Genomic DNA, 19,365 nt, shown 5'->3' on the forward strand with positions numbered 1-19,365 from the left:
ATGTTCAGACTTTGCCTAAATGAGCTCACACTGATGTTAGTAGACATTTTACATCAAATTCAGCAGGAACAGAATCAGACCACTGTCCCACTGCATTTGAGCAAACATGTTACCATTTTCAATTCCTTTCTGCTTTTTGAGGCCAATGAGTGTTTCAAAAATATGAACTTTTCTTACAAGAAAGCCACAAAGAAACACTTACACCCACCTGCCCATTTCCTTATTTAAAAGATGTTGCTTGAGAAACACTTCAAGAAAAATAACCTCACTAAAAAATAATTAAAATATTGCATGTATCTTTTTTTGGTACCTTCTTGAGATAAAATGTGTCTTAATATTTTTTCCAGACATTCGGGACAGTGGGGGACCTAAGCCTGTGATGGTGTATATTCACGGAGGGTCCTACATGGAAGGCACTGGAAATTTATATGATGGCAGTGTTCTAGCAAGTTATGGGAATGTGATAGTCATCACAGTCAACTATCGCCTTGGGGTACTTGGTAAGAAGCTTTTAGCTTTCCATTAATCCCTACTATCTGCAATGCAATTTGTGTTATACGTGAGAATGTATTAGAAAAAAACAAACAAACAAACCAGGCAAAAGAACAACTTTATTTTCTTTGTCAAATAAAAGGTTTGTATTCTGGTGATGAGATATAACAACACTGCAATTATTATCTGGAAGAACCTGATGTCATGCTTTTAGGGGTATGAAACTGAGCTGTTCAGACAAGAAGAGTTTGGGGTTTTTTTCCTGTGAAAACCAGTAATGCTTTACTTCATAGATGGTTAAATTAGATTTTTTTTTTTTTTTAAATGTTAAGTCATAGACGATAGAGTTTTCTGTTGGAAAAAACAGACTGTTTTGATTACCGTGATTTTTTCATACTTTGAAAAAGTTAAGGAGGCTATGAGAACATCATTTAATAAGAGCTGTTATTTTTTACCTATTGTGGTTTTTATCTTCATTTTCAATTTTACCTTCATTGTGGTTTTGAAAAGTGTTATGGGTATCATCCAAATACTTCCAGTATTTATTTTCTAGGCCAAATCATTGTGAATAGAGTTACTTTTGATTGTTTCAAATACAGTGAATAGGACATGCTGATGCTGTTGGTAGACTTGTGAGGTATCCCTCTGGTAGCTTGTATTTCTAAAATATTGTACTTTCCTATTGGTTCAGTGTAGCCACATTCAAGTTCACCAGCTCTTGAGACAATATGATTGTTGTTTTTTTGTTCTGCATGTTCTACTGAAATGTTGCATGCTCAGACTCCTGAAAGTAGGAGTTCAATTCTGGGATATTACGGAGGTCAGTACAGTAACTTCAGAATACTTACCTAGGTATAAGGGCATTCTTTGTAACGTCTGAAGTGGTGTGATAGGCCAGGTGTCATTCACAGCAGTGAGTTGGTTCTGAGGACCAGTCGACTTTATTTTCAATTTGTGGGCATTAGCGATGTCTGCTACTCAAGTTTTCTTTTGTGTGGTCATTTTATTTAATCATTACTCTGTTTCTTTGTGTTTTGAATTCAGTTAGCATGATCCCCGGATTCATCGGTTCTGGTTTGCTCATCTGGGTAATTTTCTTCCAACAGTTTAATTTTTGTTAAAAATTTGACACCTGAATACAATTTAGTTTTGGCGGGAGGGAATGGATTTTGACTTTAGATTTTGAAACTTAGTCTACAATGGTTGTGTTTTACAAGGGACTAAATTATTTTCAGAAAAATCTATTTTTTGCTGGATTTATCTCCTTAGTATCCAGTTAGAGGTTTCATTTGTGATATACTTCTTTAAGCAAAGAAATTCTGATATTTTGTATGTTTTTCTCCCTCCTCCTGTCTTCCAATTTATACAGCAACTTCAAGTCCTGGGCACATATTAGTGCAGCAGTTAATAATTTGTAATCTGTGCCTCTAATCAACATTTTAGTTTTACACCAGTGCTCTCACCTTTGGTGTTTCAAACATTTGTCTATGTTATATGCTGGTAGGGTATTCTGTCCAGTAATACCGTATCTGTTTACCTGAAAGCACTGTTTATTTTTGTAAATTATTTAGTCCAGTTCCTAAATCAGTTGTAGTTGCAGTGTTTGAATGGCTAGTTGCTCGCAAGATGAAAATTATTTCACCTTCATTGATGGTAATGGCTTTTCCATTTGTAATTTAACACTGATCCCTGACATAAACCACTGTTAACATCTTACTGAGCTTAGGGGGATTTAATTTGTGTTTGTGCTGTTGTGGTTCTTTGGACTTTGTGGTCTTTATAGAGCCTCAAGGGGCAAAGAGCTAATTTTCTTTTAAGCGGGACCTATTAGAGTAAAACCTCTAAAACTCACAGTAGAATCCAGTGATTGGTATGAATACTTGAAATTACTTTCAAACTAACTAAAATAACCCTGTATTGGGCTTGCAGGGTTTTCTTAGTAAAATAAATGCACATGTTAATTATGTAGAAGTTGTTCATATATTTTGTATCTGGCACAGTGCCTATCTGTCATGTATTAAATAAATAATGATGACATATCACTAAATAGGTAGTGTAGAAACACACTAGTGATCAAAAAAGAAAATTTGCACAGTTTGCATTTTTTCTGTCTTTCTTTGCTTCCTGGTCTTAAGATCGCCTCAGAGTAGAATTTTGCATAATCATAGTTTTACTTTTCCTGTTTTGAAACTCTAGTTCATCACTGTACAGCAGAATGTTACACTTTGCAGTCACATTAAATAAGAAAAGGCTTTACAAATACATAGCTGACACATTCTCAGCTTCCCTTGCCTGATTGTATCCCATAAGGTGAGAGGTTCAACTTCACCGTCCATTGCCTGTGGAACACCTAGATCTCACTTCACTGCTGTGTAAAATGCCTGGCTGTACAGGGAGAAGTAATATAGGGATTTTTTTTTTTTTTTCACATGAGAAGATGTACGGAAAAAATAAGGTCTGTCTTCTCACTTTCATATGACCTTTATTGGTCTGGGTTTCTTGTATTGGTCTTGTGAATATATATCTTAATATAGGTGATCTCTGTGAGTTCTAGGAGTTCTGCCATTGTTTCCCCAAAATTCACACTGTGACATTTCTTAATAAGGAAGCAAGTTAAATAAATGTTTATAGCTGCAACAGCAACATTATCTTCCAGACCACTAGTGATAGAAAGGGAAGATATGCTGTGATGTTAGATTCCTAACAGTACTGTTATTCAGTCCATAGTAGACAGCTTTTGGTTCAATTCAGATTATTTTTCTGTTCATTCTGAGTTGAAACATCCTTTGTCTTATGGACTAATCTGCTTGAGGACCTGCATTTTATGGAGATGCAAGCTTTGCTTCTAAATAAAATGTTAGGAATAGCTTAAAATTGAAATCCATTTGTAAAAGAGAAAACAATGATCAAAATTAAAGAAGTATGGAACAAGTGCATTTAAAAAACAAACCCCCAGTGAGCTCCCTGGCCCAACTTTGTCTTTGAAACAAGTCTGAGAATGAAAGTCTGTTAGAATCTTTCCTTAGATCAAGGTAAGATAGAAAAGAGAACTGTTTGCCCTGGAAAATCGGGGACTACTGAATAAGAAGCCATTGGACTTAGACTAATTACATCTTCTTTGGATTCTTTTTAAATGCAAGTCTTGTGCAAGCAATCTCATCTAGTGAGGAATACTGCATGAGTAGTCTAATACCTTTGAAGGACAGTGTAGGAGTAAGTGCAGATATATTTTTATGGCTTCTTTTTAGGAAAGGACAGATATGAAGACAAGTTTGGATTTTGAACTCAACTAATTTGAGACTTCAAATATTTATTTAACATATATCCATCTGGTAAAAAGCAGGAGCTTTTTATTTAAATTTCATAAAAGAAACATAAAAGGATTATAAAAAGAGTCTATTTAACATCCAGAAAAGATCATGATAGACAGATTTAATAGTGCCGGTGCTGTTTTCTGTGCTCTTTCTTATGAAAGGTTGATTTAGAAAAGGAGAACGCTTTGGATCATCACTGGCTGCTACCCCTTTTGCTCTTGAGGGGAGAGAAAGGAGAGAGATGGTTTATGCTAACTGCATACTCGTTTCTTCATTTTATTATTTTATACTTCTTGCTCTTGATTATCTTTTAGCCACAGGAATTTAATAGAACTGAAAGAAACATTTTCAAATGCAGCTCACAAACTGAACTTGGGGATGGAAGAATGATTCACAGGATTCTCTATGTTAAGCACTGCTTTAAATTTCCCTTTTTTTTCTCTTTGAGACAATGGTTTTCCCTATATAAACAGTAAATTCCAAGGGTCTGGGTTAAAAGGTGATAATAAAGAAAAAGGAAAAATTATATGGATATTGTATTTTCCATTTGAAATTCTGAATAATGTCTGCATTGTGAAGGCAAATGTTCGGTAACTGTAAAACTATCATTTATGCCAAAACAGAAGCACACCCATACGTGAGATTGTCTTGGTTATGTTTTCTTTAATTATAAGCAAGTTTCCTTTTTGAGGAGGGTATAGGAACTGTTGCTGTCATTTAGTCTTGTATTTATATTGTCACCCTTTAGTTGGAGTGTATTGACTGGGATTACTGAGTAGAAAACACCTATCCAGGTATTCTGCCATTTAGATTTTTTTTTTTTGCCAGTTTGCACTTTCAGTGCTGAAAGTAAAGTCACTGCAGCACACCGATGGGCCTCAATCGCCCAAACATTATCTCCCAAATAACTACACTGAAATCAGTGGGACTTATAAGTAGAGTGCTTCCCCTTGTGAGAGATCCTGGTTGCCCATAATTTGAAATGATACAATGAGGAAATAGGGTACTGGAAAATTGCTACTCATGCACAGAGCTTCTTCCCAGAAGAGCTATTCCTGGAAGAGGTCTGTTGTGTTTTCCATCCCAAACCTCAATTTTTCAGTAGTGTGTTGTGTCAGCTGGCTGTGTTGGGCTGCAACATTCATGTAAAATAAAACTCAGAACAGTGAAAGAAAACAGAACAAAGCAAAAATGCTGTTGCAAAAGCCCTTTTTTTTTCTTTTGTCGAGGACTGTCAGAGCTTTATAGACGATGTAGTGACAGAAGATGAGTCATTACACCTTGACATGTTTTGTTGCAGTGTGTGAGAATACATTAGAAAAATACATTATGTTTGAACGTACATATTGCTTCTATGCAGAATCATGCCAACCAGCAATATCTTATTGGCTAAAGAGGTATGTGAAATATAAGGATAGAGCCCTGCAGTAAATGTTGGGCAATCTGTGCCAAGCCAGCTTTTCTGCCATTATCAGTTTTTCTCTCAAGGCATTGCCCATTCCCAACAGGCAAAAAATAATGCACAACCTTTCCTTTATGAGTAAGTTTTGCACATGGGTTTGTTCCCCTTACTATAGCAGTTCCAGAAGGTAGCCTAGTGAACCTTTTCATGGGATGAAGAATTATCTAATGACCATTTGCAGGATTGAACACACAGATGAGAATATATTATAATGAAAACTAATTCAGAACAACTTGGAAGTACCTGCCTATTTCAGGAGTCTAATTCCATTGTGATTGACTAGAAGGTATTGTCTTGTTTTGTTTTGATATTTTTCTCTTTCTAAATAAAATAACATACCATATTTTTTTTTCCCAGTGCTTTCAAATTAGATCTGTATTTTTCAGTGTTAATCTAATTTGTCGAACTGATCGATCCTTATTTTGGTAATTATTTACTTTGTATTGTTCCCATCACATAGTTTGGGAGTTTTTTTGCTGCCTTGCTCTTCCCTTTATTTTGACATCATGGTAATACTACTGAAAATATTAAACAGGTTATCTTTCAAATATGTGTCAAAATCATATATAAAATTTAGAGAGAACCCTTTCAAAAACTGGTTCATGTCAGAATAAAAAGAACTTTGGTCAACTTCATAAATATCTTGTGATGAGTTAGTGTCCTGTGTCACTTAAGTATTTTTGCATATCTCATGTTCCTGTTCTGCAACCTGGAGAGCTGTCTTTTCTCCTGAAAATAAGCCTCTTCACTTTAGTAGAAGTAAGCATCAGCCACTCATGGCATAGTGATTATTCAGTGGAAGTAACAATGGAATAAGAAGGTTTATGTTAGTTAGATATCAGAAGAGATCAAAAATGTAGCAAGATTCTTTTTCCTACATTGCTTAGACTGTGGGGTTTTCTTTTATAGTTCGCAATTTAATATCCAGTAAAACTGGGAAAATGTTTGATCATTAGCATTGGTGACAAGCACATCCATTATCTTTTTATGAAACCTTAAAGGTACTGTCAAGAGATGGCATTTTATTCCATCTTTGCTGTACCACCAAAGGGTCTCTGATGAGCCTTTTTTCTATTATCCATTTCCTAACATGTTTGAGTAAAAATGATAGATGTTCATCTATCAAGAAGATTATATATTATTGCCTAATTAAAAGTACATTTCATTGAAAGTAAAGATGGGAAATTAATAGCAAAACACATCAAAATCTGCAGTCAAAAATAGTTCATTTAAATTTTCTGAATTGGAAGAACATGCAGAGAATGTTGATTCATAAATACTTTTAGGGACCTTTGGCAGCTTCACAACAAGTCTCCTTTAGATATACGAATATTAAGTTGCTTGTAAATGAAATTTTAACATTTTGGGATTACGCAATAGGGAAAATGTCCAGAAGGCCTTATCTGATCTATCCTTAGCCTTGGGCATCACTGTTTCTTGGTATGAAGCACTCAATGAATTTGATGCTAGATAAATAGAAGAAGTTAAGATAGAAAGCGTACTGCAGTTATCTATTCCCTCTGGTGGTGTACTTCACAAGGTCTGATTTACACATACTTAGAATTCTAAAAATGCATTAGACGATTCTTATTTAATATAGTAGGGAACCTCAGGTCAGCCCAGTTTGCAGGAGGCCCAAGCACAGCTCATCTAGATTTACAGTGTCCTAATTTCATAGGTCCATTAATAGAATTAGCATTCAAATCTCAAACCTGCTGTAATTAATGACATTTTAGTGGCTTTTCTGTGAGCTAGTACCAGCCAAAGGGAGTCATGTATGCAGTGAAGCAGAGAAAGGAAGATTGCCACACTTGAATCTGTACCATCAAAATGACAAAATGGACTTGTGGTAAACAATAGGTTATTGACTAGATATGTTTAAAGGGTCAACTGCAGTGCACAGCAGGCAAGATATTTATGAAATGGGAACCCTGAATATATAGTGCACTTTTAAAATGAACCATTTCTTTTCTATTTGTGCTTTTTCTAGCACAGCAAATTGACATTATCCACCTGCTTGGATAGATGGATACACACCCGCTTCTCTATTTTTAGGGCACAAAGACATCATTTTGTTTGCCATTGAATAGGCTTCTATCCTGGTACAGGTACATTTTAAATAACAGGTTTATTCTAACGTTTGTCGCTAGACTTCTTTTTTGGTAAACAGAAAAATAACAAATAACAAACTTTAAAACTATTCATTTTGGCATAAGAGCAGTTCGTGTCATTTCTGTCAAGAGAAATTACTTTTTGGTAAGATAAATTCCCTTGATCAATATTTAATCATATAATAAAAGTATTCCAGTTTTTCCAAATAGCAGATTTATCTCCGAGAGCATAATAAACTTCAACATGATAATATTTGCAAAATAGGAAAGAAAAAGTGTTCACTGAAGACAAATTATAGACATCTTGCTGCCTGAGGAAAAAAAAATCAAAATCTTTGACCCTATTATCCTACATGAAGTTAATTGTAATTTTTATGGTCTAGCTGTGTGTATCTACCTTCACTTTCCTCTAAGTAATATCTGACCAAATAACTTTTACACTGTCACTGATCCCCATGCAAAACCTCTTATCTACAATATTACAAATGTTTCAGGTATACAAAATAACCTGTATTATACACTATACACTGTCCTGAGCCTTTGGTTGTCTTGTGATGGGAGACTTGTCAGGAAGCCAGATATGGCCTCATCCTTAGAAGCAAACAGAATTTGGGCTGCTCTGCCTTTGCCAGAATGCCAAACTTCCCAGGAAAGGATCTGACTGCAAGCCAAGAGGTGGGGATAAATTAGGATTTTTATGCAATCTGTATCTCGCTGCAGAGCGTTCCAACACTGAAATAATCCTCCGAGTTTCCAGTATTCTGATTTTCAACCAAGGCAGGAAGACATTCAGAAATACGCTACAGCTCAGCATCTAGGTGAGATCTGTGCCCAGTCTTGGTGGGCTGGGCGCTCTTCACTCCTGAGTTTTATGCTGCTGCAATTCATGCCCAGAAAAAAGGCAAATGAAGATTCTTTTGACACTTCTGATAGAAGTAGCAGGACAAGTAGACAGCACACTTTTGAATTCCCAATTCACTGCATTTAGTTACATATATTAAAATAGTCCCAAGTTCTCTGAAGCTTAAACGAAGCACTTCTGTATACTGTGGGGCTTTGGAAGCAATAGATAACTTGACAGGGATTTCCATTGCAAATGTTGCTTTCATTTTTCACACATTTCAAATGCATAAAATTGCTCGTTTTATGTTTTTTCGTGTGCAAATTAGTTTACATATATAGGTACTAGCTCAAATACTGTTCTGATACTTTGATGTAATACCTCATGATATTTTTGAATCAACTGAGAAAGATCTCTATTTTAAGGTTGTAACAGCACTTTTTAATGGTTCAAAAGAGTAATGCGAACAATAGATCTAGAGGACCAAAACTGTCTTGGCAGCAGTACTGGCAAGAGAGGGTCCTAAATTTTTGCTTCTATTTAACGTGTGATCCATCTGTAAATGCAGGCCTTAGCCAACCTAGAAAATATTACAGTGAAATGTAGCGATTTGCATTACTTTCCAACAGAGAATATATGGAAGACAGCATTGTTTGATATACTGATTTCTTACATCCTGTGATGTACTGGCATATAAATATTATTTTGGTGAAAACTGAATTTGAATACATTATTATGTGAAAAACTGCTAGATGAAGGCCTATGAAAGGCCAGAGGAAATAAGTTATATTGGTTAACATCCCTTATTAAGCAAAGTATGAAAATTGCCTTCAAGCAAATATAAATAATAGATACCAATGTATTTGTAGAACTATTCAGAGTATCTCTTGTGTTGCATATGTTGCAAGCTAAACATATTTTTGAAAAAAGATTACTTATGTTATCTTAAGTATTTGAAATGTGTTCTCTGTGTTTCAGGGGGTTTATTGTTGCTCAAAATGAGAAGCAAGACAGAAATACTGGGTTTTTTTCATTGTTTTGCAGTAATTTTTCACTCTTTTTGTCAAGATTCTAATGAAATAGAATCAAATCGAGGTGAGCAGTCTTTCTCTGAGAGACTCACTACACATTCAAGAATTCTACTGATATTAAAAATTATTTTCACTGTATTTTTCTGTCAGCTCTTGAACATTTGATATTATGAAATCTCCCACATTCATTATAATTTGTTCATCTTCTCAACACTTTCCACCAGGATTTTCATTGAGGGATCTTATGTTCCCATAGGTATGCTGAAAAAAATTCTTTACTTTTTTTTTAATTAACTGAGAATGAAGTGTTCAGTACAGAAGTACAAAATATAAAGAGAGAAGAGGCATAGTGCCATATAACTACAAATCATTTAAAAAAAAAAAAAAAAAAGGCAAAGGTATCCCTAACCTGTTTTCCTTGCTTAGGTTCTAATATCTCATGAATTTGGTAAGCACTTATTTGTATCATCTCACTGATTTCAACAGGAAACATACAGGTAAATTAATTTCTTAAAAAAAAAGTTTGTTCCATCTCTACTTGTTGGTATAATTTATTACACGTTAGTTGGTTTGCTTCTGTGACTGAAATTTTCCTTTCAATTTTAGCAAAATACTCTAGCTCAGCTGAAAGTGGGTTTGCATTTCATCTGTACGGCTTTATTAAAGAAAGCAGTGAGATGCAATAGGGTGTGCTTTACAGAGCCATTAATGCATGCCCCATGTGTGTTGTGAGGCATGAGGCCAAAGGCCATGTGCTTTCAGCTACCCATGAACCATATTAATGACCCTGTAAAATACACTCCTGAGCATCTTAATGCTATTATAATTACTCACTTTATTATTACATGCCTCTTGAAAAAAATTCTCTAAATATTTTCCTTTTGCTTTTATATAGTCCTTAACTAGGAAGGCTAATTTATAGTAGACTGGAAGGGAAATGTTCACAATAAAAGGAGTATTAACTTTCTTTTCACCATTTCTTTCTGATAATTTAAAATTTTCTCTTTTAACACTTCATGGGCTTCCACATCCTGAGTGTTCAAAGCTTACAAACTATTTCATTGTTGAGTTTCTCCTGTTGTAATTAATAGCTGTTTGGATGCACATTGCTTGGATTTTGTTTATCATTAGTTTCTTGAATTTATATTACAAAGATAACTTAAAATGGCAATGTACTTGCTATTTCATGTATTTTCTTTCTAATAGAAAAGAATTCACTTGTCATCTACCTTGCTAGTACAGATCTTTTCTAATGCGGGTTCCCTCCAGCTCAAGATGTGCTTCAAAAATGTTATTGATAAATGCAGGTAGTATCTTGTTATTTTCCAGCAACTACAAACATCTGCAGTAGTGCCTGAATTCCATCTTTGCGGTTGTCTTTAATCTAAATGTTATGGAAGTGATGATCACAATTTGAAATTTAAAGTTGTGTTCTTAAATAGCTTTAAAGTGATGCATACATTTCCTTTTCTTTCCCCTCCATAAGTACATAATGTTGTTTTTTCGTCCTTTGAAAGTTCTATATATTTTTTGTCTGGTTTCTTTCTATAAATATTTCATAGGTGGTGTTTAGATCTTTGGTTCAAATTAGTCATGGCAGCAGATGTTTTTGCTGATAAGTTTGTTTTGAAAGTACTATGTGCAAGCAAATTTACAAACAGGAGTATATTCAGTAGGTGTAGTGGAACTGATAATTTTGAAGAAGTATTATCTAGAATAAACGCTCAGTTTTAAACTTTTTTTCTTCAGACATACAAAATATGAAAAAAAATAGCATTGCTGGGCTATAGTGTATCAAAGATGCAGCCAAGGGTCAGAAAGTCTGGATAATCTTAAGGACATGGAATAAAGCCCTCCTCTTGCAGACAATGTTGTCTTGTAACTGCTTCCAGCTGCAGGTTACCACAGAGCAGGTCCTCTTGCAAAATGGTTGCAAGCAGCTGTCATTAGGAGTCATCAACTTTGCTAGAACCTTAGCTAATTTTTACTAGGACCAACCACAAACAGGAAATATTATGTGTTTTGCACCAAAGAATCAACAATGACAGCATTTTGTGTCTGTAGGAGAACCACTTAGTGCAGTGCCTCTGAAAGAGGTGGAGATTCTGTTTATTCTACCTAGAGCACCAAAGAAAACTGGGTCTATGTTTTACTTTTTCCTCTCTTATTCCCGTTCTTGTAACTACCTCTTCACAGTGTTCCAGAATGACTCTGGACAAATTTTCAGGGTTGCACTAGTAGTGTGTGGGTCTTTCTCTTACAACACCTCAGCAAAATAATGTTGAAAAATGAGCCCAAGTATGTTTATTTCCCATTAATGACTGAATTGCTGGCATTTGGATGATGGAAATAGATAAACCAAGTTCCTTTGTCTGACTACACGGAGGAGAGCTTTTGTCATGAGACTGCACTTTTTATTTACACAAGCGCTTAGTCAGTCTTTCGGGGCTAAAACTTTTGAGTCCTTTAAAAACTTTTTCCATCACATTCTCTGTGTTTCCTCAGTGTATCCTCCCTGGAGATCTGCACGAGTTAGGTAAAGATAATCAATCTCACTCTGAAAGAAACAAAATTACTTGTGACGATCAATGTGCGCTAATAGTTACTTGTTGTTAAAGTCATCCTGCAAAGTTGCAGAACCCAGCAGAAACATATTCAGAACATGGTTCTAAACTTCCCACTGCCAAGTAAGCAATATGCAGGAAGCCAAAAGAAAAGAAAACCAGCATATAAAGGGGTTTGGTTTTCACTAGCTTCAATTTAAGTTTATAGAGAATAAAAAAAAAGAGCCAGACTCTTCTTAGTGGTATCTAACAAAAGGACAAATGGAAATGGGCACCAATCATATAGGAAATTCCAGTAATAAAAAACTTATTTACTCAGAATGGTCAGACACTGGAACAGGTTGCCCAGAGAGGTTGTGGAGTCTCCAGTGCATGGAGATATTCAAACCCCACCTGGACATGGTCCTGAGTAACCTTCTGTAGTTGACCCTGGATTAAGCAGGGGAGGTGGTGGACTGAACAATCTCCAGCGGTCCCTGCTACCTCAAGGCTGTGATTCTGTGATCTTAAGGCATAGCAGTGGGCTACCAAGTACTATGAGGGGGCAGATGAATTGTTGTCTAGATGTCTACCTGATCTTTTAACCCCTGATTATCTTTGTAAACCTTGTCTCTGCATAGACTGGCCTCTCATGAAAATGAATTAGCCCATTATAGTTGTCTTAGGCAAAAAATATGCTTTTCTGCAAAGCAATAACCACACTACTACCTCTTTGACATGAGTAGATAGATCATCTACTTTCTCTTGCTATGGTTTCAGACTGTGTCTCACAGGCATAGAAAGGATTACTTATTCTACCATCCCAATGGAGTAAACTAGCTCTGTTTTGATAATCCAGCAGTGAGAGCTAATGATCTGTCTCCCACAAACTTTACAGTGACCTACGTCCAAGCCAGAAATGCAGAACCCAAACCCAAGCCTTTCAAGCTCTTTTGGTAAACCCAGTATCCTAGTATTACCCAGAAATTAAATGTTGGGGGTGAAGAATCACATGGTGACAGGTTAGATCAAGTGAAGTCTTGCTGTAGCTTTTTCAGATGGAATCAGGGTTTTCTGGAAAGAAGCTCCTGATTTTCAGGAGCCTTAAAAACAGCCCGCAAGTGATAAGTGAATGAAAGACTACTCTTTCTCTCTCTTCTTTACCTATTTTTCCTTTTAGGAAAGGATCCAGTGTAAGCTGTACCCATGAAATGTTGGCTTGTTTTAGTTTGATGGCAATTTAAGTTCAGCCTACCAACCACTGACCTATATGGCATCCTATTTTTTTCTCCTTTGCTTTTATCATGCCAGGATGTTTCTTCTGTGCTGTCACTCATCTCACTGTTCCTTTTCCACACAATTTGGCAATTCCTGAGCACATATTTTTTTCACATCTCTTGATGAATATTGAAAAATCACATGTTGATGAAGACAAATTTCTTAACTAAAAACTGCCTGCGCCATGGGTGAATACATCGCTTAGGGTACATTAGTGAGATTCTAAAACCTTACTTTCTGGAAGCTGATCATACACTAAAAGCAGCAAGAAGAAAAAAAATTAAATTGCCAATTACGGCTAATAGCTTTCTGCAATTGACGTATATAAAGCAGATTGAAGGTACTTTTAATAGCAGCTTCTCAGTAAATGCAAGTAGTGAAATGCTTTGGAATGAAGCAGTTGCAAAAAGCAGGTTAAATGTCCCGTGCTTAACAACTTGCAGAATCTTGAAGGCTGTTTAGGCTGTTTTAAAGACATCTTTAGGGATTTCTCTGTAAGAATACAACTGATAAATGGTTTTGTTTTGTTTTCCCTTGAGAGTGTTTACATATATCTGATATTATTTGCTGCATTTCCTAAAAAAAGTCCTCCTAAAATAATGTTAGTTTTAAAAGAATATGAAAAAGAAAAACCAATGTTAGTGATAAACCTCATTATTTCATTGTTTTCATTAATACCAGTCCTTTAACATAAATATCTCTAAGGTGAATCAAACAAATGGAAGTACTTTCTTTCTGAAGGCAGAGAATGTATTTTGTATATTAAATCACTCATTTTTCAGCAGGAATGTCATAGTAGTTTTAATGATGGAAGAATTTCAAGAAAAGCAAAGAAATTGTTAATACTATGGTAAGTCAAGAAATAAAGATCACTCACCAAAACCAGGCCTTTCTGAACATTTTTTATATTTGTATTCTTCAGTGCTGTGTAAAGCACAGATGAAAGGTTAAGAGAGTAATAAACAAAGGCTGGAATGTGATTTTGATGGGTAAGCTGCACTTTGATCTTCTGACTATAAAAGACTGCTACCTGGGTCAGCACTAACACTCAACAGGACAAACAATCAGTTGTTTGCTGCATTTAAAATTCACAATTCCTTATTTTATGCTATGCTAGCAAACATTCTTGTGGCACATCAAAGGAAGGGAAGGGAGAAAGTAGGTGTTTCAGCAATCTGTGTAATTTAAAGCAACTTTAAACATGTGTTTATTAGATATTTTCTTTAACACATAGCACTATAGAAACGGATTTGTATCAAATACTGAACAATGTTGATGATCTTGAATATACTAATAATATATGAAATTACTTAAAACCAGGAATGAAATTCTAGGTTGTGTGATAACTTTAAAAAAATTTCAATGCTCTTTTAAATTCAGTTAGACAAAATTACATTTCCTGCTATACCCAACTGTTGTTCTGCATTATAATTTCCATTTTCTCCTACTCATTCATCCCTTCAGAAAGATATCTACTTCTTTAAGTTTCTTAGTTTCACTTGTACTTTCTGTGCTCCTTGCTGAGGGCAACACTCATCCAGCACACTTCAACATAGAGTATATTGTCATATACCAGATGATGAGGGTAACCTTGACATCCTTCTCCAATAACACCTAAGTAAAAGCTTTAAAAGATTTCCTTATGCTAATTTTTTCTCCCACTTATGATGGTACAACTCCAAAGAGTGTCAGTGACAGTACCATAATTTCACATCACTCTGAAGCAAGAGGACAATTTGAGATAGAAGGAAGACTATCACAGAAGCGTAATAAACAGAAAGATTACAGTAGAAAATCTAGACCCTTAAAAAATGCATGAGTTTGATGTTTCCTTTCTTTTGGTACACCTGGTCTTTGTTGCTAAAATAGTTTTCGTGACTTTATAACCGCCCGTTATTTCCATTGTTTCTGATTAACTATGAGTTGTTCTATCGATTGAAGTTAGATTGCCTACATGTGTAAATTTAACATATAATAGATGTTTAGAGAATCTGAGTCTTGGAGACTACAGTAAAGAAAAAAGTAGAGGTTTGCTCTTAAGGAAACTGGAAAAATAAATATTTTTCCCGTTGAATCTCAGTGCAGAAGTAGTGTGCTTTTCACTTGACCATATTTGGTTTATTTATTAGTTGTAAAATAAATATTAGTAATTCTAAAGACACTTACTGGAAAATTAATTTCCCATTCTTGATTATCTTAATAAAGCCTTAGTAGTATTTTACTGGATCACAATAGTAAAAATGGTCTGTTTTTAAAGAAACAAAAAACTGATTGTTGAAAACAAATTTTATTTTTCAGTTAAAACTACATCCATACTGAGTTTTTAATGTATAAAATAGTTGCAAGATTATCACGTACTATGAATAGATATATCACAAACACATAGATTGCTTTTAAAAGTGTGACCATATCTTTTAATTATGGCCTTGATTCCAGCAAATTTCAGGCAATAAAAAACTCGTTAATTTTAATTGTGTTGGATCAAGCCCTGTATTTGTAATGTGATGTAATTGTCCACTGCATTCATGACATCTGGCAGTGTAATTCTTGATCATAAAGGAAAGCACTAGATTATAATTATTGGTGTAGGATTAGCAATCAGACAATGCTCAGTCAAGAAAAAAAGCTATTCGGAGGATTCCGTTATCGAAAATTAGGAAATTAAGTCAGAATGTATATTTATTTATATTTATTTAAATGTTGCATTGCCTCTGTCATGATGATATCAACCTAACATTGATACAAGCTGTTGTTGCTGACGGAACAACTCCATTTCAATCTGTTAGAGGTTGAAGGATATGCATATTTATTCCATATTTTTTCTTCTCCAGAGATTGCCACCACTGAAAATTTGGCTAGCAGGCAAGAACTGACACACCGTAAGTTTGAGCTGGCATGTTGTATCACAACATTGTGATACGACGTTTTGGCTTGGTTTAGCTAAAAAAAAAAAAAGATTCTTTGTGCCCTTTACAACTGTTTCTCAGCAGAAGAGACAATACTGGAAATAACCCAGATTGTTAAAACTATCCTAGATTACACAAATGCCACTGCATATTATTTATCCATTTGTTAATTATACCTGACCAATTCATTAATGACTTTCTCTTTGGTTCATTACAGAGAGAAAGTTGGAGCTTATGACTCTGAGGCTTCCAATACTGTAGTTATGTACAGTCTAAATATTTGGTTTCTGGGATGCAACAGGCAGATTAATATAACATATCTCATTCCACACTTTCATCTTGATCGCATTTGTTTTGTTTCTCAGCCAGTGAACATTGGCCTCGCTGCCTGCCTGTACACAGCTGAGTGGAAACCATGAGGGGAAAGATTATTACTTGGTTCTTTCTTGTTCTACACCAAATAGCAGGTAGCAATGGCATTTCCTTTCCCTTGATCCTCCAGCTTATACTAGGCACTTTACACTAGTGAGTGCATAATACTTAGAGCTATTGCAGTACAGTACACCCTCAGAGACTCTATTCTAGGGTTTCTTGTCAAGGAGCTCGAGTGCTGTGTTGAATTGTGTGACACACAGGGAAGTTAATAAAGGACCTGTGTAGATCTGAAAGCCAGAGTGTGCTGTATCCTTACGTTTAGAGTAGTAGTAGCAAAGAAATCACAAATTTGACATTATAATCCATTTATTTTGCAGGAAGTTTTGTTTAATCTCATGTTCTTCACATAAAAAAAGCTTAATTTCCAGTGAAACAAAGCTTAATTTCCAGTGAAACTAAATCAAATATCTTAGCTAGTCATGTATTCCTCCTTCCCCCCCCCCGCCCCCGCAAATAACTCAGCTAAGTCTTTAAAAAGTAAATAACGGTGGTTGAAAAAAATGACTGTGTTGATAACTGTTGTTGAAGCAATTTAACCTGTTAGCCATTTTGATGTAAATTTTTATGGGCCAAACAGTGCTACTTCTTTCTTGTAAATGTTTTCAAACTCTAAATTTGTATATGATTTGTGTTACTAGATAATAAAAAGGTAAATATGTAATTGAATAGTTTTTCCAGAGAGTCCTGTTGCTGTATAGCTCCTGATACTATTTTCAGAAACTGCCTATGCCAATATTTCTATTTTTGTTTTAGAGAATAATTAAATTGTAATGCCTAAGGCTATCTGAAATTGTATCAGTAAAGTAAGTCGCCAGAGTGAAATGTGTCATTGCATGAGGGACAGCACAGAGAAAATAGAACAATAATATTGGAATTATTCTTCTAATTATCTTAGATTCATTGTTTCTAGCGGTTGAGATATATGGTTTCTAGAGCTTAGTATATAGAAAAACAGAGGGAGATGAATGTAGCAGGGATGCATACACACAATGCCAAATAGCATACATGATTTGATATCACTGTTTTGAGTTTGAAAGTATAGTGTTTCTTTCAATACCTCTTTCTTCCTCTCATCTCAAAGATTTTTAGCTCTCCTTTTTAATCACTCATGTATCTAAAAAGAAAGGTTCTTCCACCCCCATTACCATTAGTTCAGTAAATCTAGGTGTCATCTGCCTAACAGCATAATGAGCAGTAATAGCTCATAATGACCATAATGAGCACTAACAGCTGAACATGTCAAATATACTGGAAAAAAGAATAGTTCCCTATGGGACTCCAGCCTCCTCAAAGTGGAGTTACAAAGTGCTACTGTAGATAGCAATGAACTACTGAACTGCAGTGCAACCACAGCTTGTTCCAAAAAACCTTTTATAGAGGAAGCCGATTTATAAGTGACATTTTTTGACATTATGTTCATTATAAAGTGAGATTTCTCAGAGGATTTTGAAACAAAACAGGTATTTAAGTTTCCAATCAAACCTGAAGGGCAAGTTCTTTTTATCAGGGCAAAACCACAATGCCAATCTAACCCTGACCACAGGGCACCACACTGATTTGACTTCTGATAAAGGTGGAACGGAATTTTATGAGAACATTCGGGGCATTTAAGGTAGGATGTGACCTAATACATTACTGGTTTACCCTATGTCTACAGTACAAGCAGGTCTTGGGAGTAACTGCAATCAGATAGGCTGAATGCCATTCCCACTACAGTGTTTGCAGCTACAGATGTCCCAAATTAATTTACTCGATTTATCTTACACAGAAGTTTGTTGATTTTGCAATTCTCATATTTCAGGCCTCTGGGAATATTCTGACTTGTTGTAATTTTTTGGCTTGGTTTTACTGATGCATCACAGAAAAGGACCTTCTAGATTTACCTGGAAAATTAAACAGTTACAGTTATCATCATGTTTCCCCTGATACTGGATGACGCTTCATGCTGGAAATAGTAACAATAACACTATTTTCTTATAAAATGGTCTTTTACACCTCTATAAAAATTCAGCTATATTTTGATCCATTCTATTCTAATCCTTCTGTTTTACTCCTTGCATTGCTTTCTTACTCATCATCAGTCTTCATCCTACTGAAATGTTTTAACTCCACCAGTCTTGCAGCAGAGTTTGAAATTAATCTATATCTAACCCGTATGCCACTGTCTAAGACAATGTTTTGTGAAAATAAAGTCAGGATTTTTTTAGTATTTGCAGAGAAGCCATGCTTTCTCTCAAGTCACATAGAAGAATAATGAAAGTCATGGCTTCCAAAGAGAAAAACATAATTATTCATACCTGTTTACAAACTGATCAACTATGCAATCTTCCTTTATGCATGAGACTTTATGTATGAGTCTATGAAAGTAAAATGCAATGCCTGGGTTTCAAACATATGATAAACAGTCAGCAAAACTGTAGGAAAAATTGAGAAGTGTTATCAAGTGTATCTTTAAGCAGATTTTGGGCATCAAAGATGTTACTGAAGTAATGCTCTTGCCTAAAATGGATTCAATTTTCTTTAGCTCAAGCCAACAGTTGAAGTATTCATCAAGTTTTTAAGTACATTAATATTTTTCTCAGTAAGTGGTCTGGTTTGTTTCACCTCAATTAATTGCATTCATGTGGATATGTTTGCCACATCTATCAAACAACAAGGAAGTATAAGGGAATATAAAAAAATGTTGCTTTACTAATCAGCAAGAAAAGTGAGCCCAAATGTCATAGTAATGACATGTAAAATGACAAATAGCAGTGTCACTGAGACCTGATGGTGAATGAATACAGTCAAGCTTTTGGCTGTGCCAGCTAAATACACACTGTGCATAGCAACAGACTGTACTGATTGTGGCAAACATCTTCCATGAAACCCATGTAGGTGGAGACTTTTTCAAGGAATACCGGTCTGTGTTGTTTCTGTAATGGGAAAAATTGTGGCTGCTTTCATAACAAT

At 35.2% G+C, this 19,365-nt stretch overlaps 1 protein-coding gene across 3 annotated transcripts in view; it reads left to right on the forward strand.

Annotated features, from left to right (window-relative positions):
* The window catches only part of NLGN1 (neuroligin 1), a 400,485-nt gene that overhangs the window by 200,071 nt on the left and 181,049 nt on the right, over positions 1–19,365 (forward strand). For all 3 annotated transcript variants that reach the window (XM_074878520.1, XM_074878519.1, XM_074878521.1), the window contains one exon: positions 348–500. In XM_074878520.1, coding sequence (XP_074734621.1) covers positions 348–500 — 153 coding nt within the window. The remainder of the gene's footprint in view (positions 1–347; positions 501–19,365) is intronic.

Source organism: Strix uralensis, chromosome 9 (genome assembly GCF_047716275.1).
Source record: "Strix uralensis isolate ZFMK-TIS-50842 chromosome 9, bStrUra1, whole genome shotgun sequence".
In the NCBI taxonomy this organism is placed as follows: domain Eukaryota; kingdom Metazoa; phylum Chordata; class Aves; order Strigiformes; family Strigidae; genus Strix; species Strix uralensis.